General features: G+C 37.3%; 1 protein-coding gene across 1 annotated transcript in view; it reads left to right on the top strand.

The window, feature by feature from the left end:
* Positions 1-1,720: 1,720 nt before the first annotated feature.
* Positions 1,721-5,375, top strand: part of LOC103603385 (centrosomal protein of 128 kDa-like) — a gene marked incomplete at its 5' end in the record, with an annotated part of 78,187 nt that continues 74,532 nt past the window's right edge. Inside the window, one exon of the mRNA XM_008587890.1 lies at positions 1,721-1,770. Coding sequence (XP_008586112.1) covers positions 1,721-1,770 — 50 coding nt within the window. The remainder of the gene's footprint in view (positions 1,771-5,375) is intronic.

Genomic DNA, 5,375 nt, shown 5'->3' with positions numbered 1-5,375 from the left:
GCTATATTCTATTTGCCAAATCAAGTCTGGAGGCCAGCCCAGATGCTAGAATTTGAGAATAGATATGCGTTAACTCTTGATGGAAGTAGCTGCAATGTCACAACGCAAATGAGGAAGGATGCAGAGGAATGATTGAGGGCACTCAATCTACCACACCCCAAGTTGGTTTCTGAACCTTATAGCTAAAGGAACCTGATACACCAACCAGAAATCTCTTTAACAATACACTCTAAAGTGGCATACTCCTCTAACTTTATTAATATAGCTGATTATGGGAGGTTTGTGGAGCTGCAGTCAGCTCCTCTACAGCATACAGAATAGAAACTACCTGTTATCCTTAATCCTAGCACTTTGTGTCGTGAGGGGATTGCTTGACATTCCTCTGTAGCCCTCTTAGCCATGCAATCTCAAAGGGCCATCACCATTAATTATATCATCTTCCAGGTCTCCTGAAATTTCACTGTATTGCCTGCCCAGTTATGACACACCAGCATGACTCTGCCACCCTCTATGACATTCCTCTGTAGCCCTCTTAGCCATGCAATCTCAAAGGGCCATCACCATTAATTATATAATCTTCCAGGTCTCCTGAAATTTCACTGTATTGCCTGCCTGGTTATGACACACCAGCATGACTCTGCCACCCTCTCTATTACCGCTTCCTGCTGTATCTAGTGCAGCACTTGCTGAAAACATTTGCATTTGCCTTTCTAGGATATATATTGAATTTTTGTAAGTTATATTTTCCTTTTATGCAGCACAGCCTCTTGGTAAGCTATATCAATCACAGAGTAAGGCAAATGCTAATTTTTTTTTCATAATGTGGACTTAAACTCAAGGCAAATGCTAATATTAATGTACACTGCTGTAGGTGTTTCTTGCCAGTTTACATCCAAGTTCTGACTCAGCCCCATCCTCTTTAAGTTTGTGAGATCTAATAAGATCATAGCACAGGGTGGTATATAGCTGCAGGCAGAAAATTCTGCTTGCCAAATATATTTTTCTTTATAGCAAGTTCATAAATTAAGGTAGGGCACTGAGACAGCATGGCTATATGCATGCATTAAAACAGAACTCTTTTCAGTTGACTACCTTCCCTTCCAGCCACTCATTCCTCTGAGATGGTGCCAAACTCTTGGTCAGATGTACCATCAGTGCTTCCCACCTTCTTGGTGTGAAATGATAATTAGTATTACTTTAGAGTTAAGGTGGTGTTCTACTTCCATTAATAACACCCATTATTCCAGGGTGTTTTAATTTGGTTGTAAAAAATTGACTCTGGAGGTGGAACTTGGCTTGGGAGCTTATTTTAAGAGCGAGTGGTTTCTTCCTAATTTTTCTTTTGAAAGAAAAAAGCTTTACTTTTTTAAAAGAAAATTTTGTGTTACTTTTGTGTTACACAATCATTGAACCAAATTTCTAGAGTATTGGTATGATTTTGGATTTGTAACTAATTTGGTATTATTCTCTGTTATCTCAAATAAAGCTGGGACCTCACAGGGCTTCTCACCTAGCTTAGGTTTGGCAGGGTCCAGAGCTCTACCACATCTCATCATTTGGGATCACAGGGCATTTCTTTTACATTTCTTCTCGCACTTAAACATCGAATTCTCTTCCCAAACAATTGTTTATCTAAGCTACTGACTGAATTGCATTTGATGATAAGAGGCTGTCCATTTTTACCTTGTATTTTGATGGGCATTTTACTTTCTTATTGTAGATCTGCTGGAAGAGTCCCAAAGAAAAGATGAAGAAATGGAATCTCTGCAGGTAAAGTAAATTCTCAAATAGAGCAATTATCCTTGGGATAAAAACATTTGTTTTTTCTCTGTTATCCTTTATTGTTGTCACATTCACATTGCTATAGTAAATGGGGTGACAAATACAATGTCAGAATGTTAAAGCTGAAGTTGAACTTTGCTTCCTTTAAAAGTCTTTGAGAGCATTATAATCTAATAAAGCAGGAAGCCAACTCAGCCTATGAGCTATTCATGAAAGGAACTTTTATTCCCTGGTATAGCTTAATAGGAACTGCAGCATTAGGAAATAAAGGCAACATCCTCTCAAACTCATTTTCCCCAAAACAGGGCTGATGAAGGAGGATGAATTCATGGCATCTACATTTTCCAGTGAAATTCAAAAGTATTCTGATTCCATAGATGTCATCTACCAATGACCAACCAAGAATGTTAACACTTACATGGAGTTTAAGATTTACCTTGTACAGCCTCTCAGTTTACTTGGGTTTATACACATTTCTTGGACTGGAAAATTGTGTTTTGAAAGATTCCACTAGATTTTTAATTGACATTTCCATGCTGTGTGCAATTGATGTTTAGTTGGCATCTGACAAGTTCTCTCTTCCTTTTACATTGGGCTAACTTACAAGTGGGTAACTCAAGTGTCTATCTTTATTAGGGAAAACATAATCAGTTATACTCACATGACAGAACCAATTCACTTAATGTCACATTGGGTATTAAGAACAGTAAATACTTTGGACATTTAGAGTTCTTTGTGAGCCTGGAGCTGCAACACAAGGCTAGAGAATGGTATAATGAGCTGGCTTGAATGCTTTAGGAGTAAAGATGTTTGCTTCTGGCAGATGAAGGATGGATCAAGTAAAGCCCAAACAGCAAGGGAAATGTTTGTTCTGTGATTGGGGATTCTTCTATTTGATGGTGTATCCTTTTAGAGAAAATTGTATAATTGATCTGAAAAAGCTGAGGAAGCATATTTGCATACACCTAATAAAAGTGGCACATGCTAGCTACAATTTTGTTCAGACTAAACTCTTTTAACATCTTACGCACTATATTCTGGTATAAAAAGAAAGAACACTGATTGGTCCAGTTTGGGGCTAGGAAAAATCTCAAGTGCCTATCTCTGTGAAATTAATATCAGCAATGGTTGTTGTTATACAAAGCAGTGCTCTAGGTACACTAAATTGAGAAGGTAATAACATCCTTTTGAGGCATTTTGGTTATGCATTGTGTTTGCTTTTGGCCCCAGAATACCACATGCAAACATATTTATTGAGCACAAAATCTGGCCTTTTGAAATGGCAACACAAATAGTTTTAAGTTTATTTCTCTCATGATACAAATGTTGGAACCAGTAATGTCATGAAATTTAATAGCCTATGTTGTGTCTTTAATGTTTATTAACTACTGGCAGTATTTCCTACCAAAATGTCCATCTAATACAATAGAATATACCAGCCAACTAGCTATGGACGCTCTCATGATACAAATGTTGGAACCAGTAATGTCATGAAATTTAATAGCCTATGTTGTGTCTCTAATGTTTATTAACTACTGGCAGTATTTCCTACCAAAATGTCCATCTAATACAATAGAATATACCAGCCAACTAGCTATGGACGTTTATAGATGTAGAGTATGCAATATGATGTCCTATGGTAGAAGAGTTATATGTTGGCACTCTGTAGTGGCGATTAGTGCCTGATATAACACTCTATTAAGCACAGAGAGGGAGTCAACACTTTTCAAAGTGCTTAGAGTGCAAAGGCCATCACAAAAAGCCTTTAATATTAAAGACTAGAGGACAATGCATGGAAAAGCGCCTATATTCCTGAGTTTCTGTATTCAAATATAAATATCATAAGTGATAGTTTGAAGAAGACTATTAAAATATATAGGTTGAAGTCCTACAATCATAAAGTAGTACTTTTGGGGTGGGGGAGACAAAGTAGTTTCCAAAAAAAAATGATAACATTAAGGATTGGAGGTTGACAATTTTAAGTCCTGGCTCTGCTCATTCTCTGTGTAACCCTGGATAACTCAATTAGCTTTGCTGTGCCTATTTTCTCATCTGTAATATAAAATCATAAAACCGTCTTCCAGAAGTGTTTAGTGTGAATTAGATTATCCCAGAAGGGAGAGCTAAATATTTAATTCCAATTGACAATGTTAGCAAATCCTCACATATCCAAATTGGAGTCAATTTTATTTACTCATTATCATCTCATAATTGTGTATAACAGACATTTCTGCATTTAATGTTATTCTCCTTAAGGGTAGGAGGTGTTTTATTTATCTCTAAATCCTTCCCAGTTTTCTGTAAATAAAAGGTACTCAACTTACTTACTGAAGATGTAATTATGGAGCACCAATTCTGTGCAGTAGGCTGAGCTGGGGTGGAGTGGGGTGGCAATTCAAGGAGGCTTTCCAAAGGAAACCACTATTTATTTAAATGATAACTTGGAGTAAGCTAGGCAAGATCGTGGTGAAGATTAGAAAAATTTTAGGCAGTGGGAAAGATATAGGAAGGCCTGGAGTAAAAGAGAGTAGTTTCATGTTTAAAGAACTGAAAAAAGTTAGGGTGGTAGAATGTAGCATCTGAGAGAGTAGAGACAGACTGGAATATGTTAAGTAAGCAGAGGTCTCAAGGACCTCCAAAAGGAGTTTGGACTTTACCTTTAATATAAAAGATATTTATGAGAATCTTGGCAAGAGATGGTGGTGACTTGGACTGGGGGGTAGCAGAGAGCATGAAGAGGAGGGGGTGGTTTATTAAAATATTTTAGAGTATAAAAATCCATGAAACTCTGAGGTTGGCTATTGGTAAGTTAAAAAGGAAGGAGTTAAGAATGACTCTGGCATTTCTTAATTGGACAAACTTCATGAATGTTTGTGCTAGTCAATGAGACGGGGAAAGTTGATTAGTTCAATTTTTGATATCTTGAAACATCCAGGTGCAGTGTCAAGGGGGATTCATATGAGTCTGGAGCTTAGGAGGGGTTTGAACTGGACATGCAGAATTTGATGTCATCAGATCTGGTGTCCATATCATACAGATGATACTCAAAGTCATATTAGCAAATGAGAACACCCAGGAGAATTATGTAGAATGAGAAGAATTAACAGCCTAGGCCAGAACCCTAGGGAATCCAACATTTAAAAAGCAAGCTAAGGATGAAAATCCTAAAAAGAAGTCTGAGACATAAATTAATTTCAGGAGAACATAGTGTCATGAAGCTTAGCAAAAGAATATTTCAACAGGAAAATTATCAGTAGAACTGAATAAATATTTGTTAAATCCTTGGATCCACAAAACAGAAACCCACCATCCAATGAATTGTAATTTCCCATCATACCTACGAAGCAACTCTCTTGTCTTTTACTTTCCCAAATATTCACTACTTTGCCCAGTGCCTCACCATAATAGGTGCTCAGTAATTTCCTGTAAAAGCAAACAAATGCCGCCCTACTGTTCTTACTTATGTCACACCTATTCCTGGATCTCCTCGAGATCCATTCATCCATTAAAAACAACACCGATCCCTTTCCTAGAGTTCATGTTTTGTTTAGATTTTGAGGGGGAGACATCCAAGTTCTGCCTTTCCTGTGCTG

The sequence above is a fragment of the Galeopterus variegatus genome, unplaced genomic scaffold, assembly GCF_000696425.1.
Source record: "Galeopterus variegatus unplaced genomic scaffold, G_variegatus-3.0.2 Scaffold4579, whole genome shotgun sequence".
Taxonomy (NCBI): domain Eukaryota; kingdom Metazoa; phylum Chordata; class Mammalia; order Dermoptera; family Cynocephalidae; genus Galeopterus; species Galeopterus variegatus.
The sequence above is the reverse complement of the archived record's forward strand: the minus strand, read 5'-3'. Positions and strand labels throughout refer to the sequence as shown.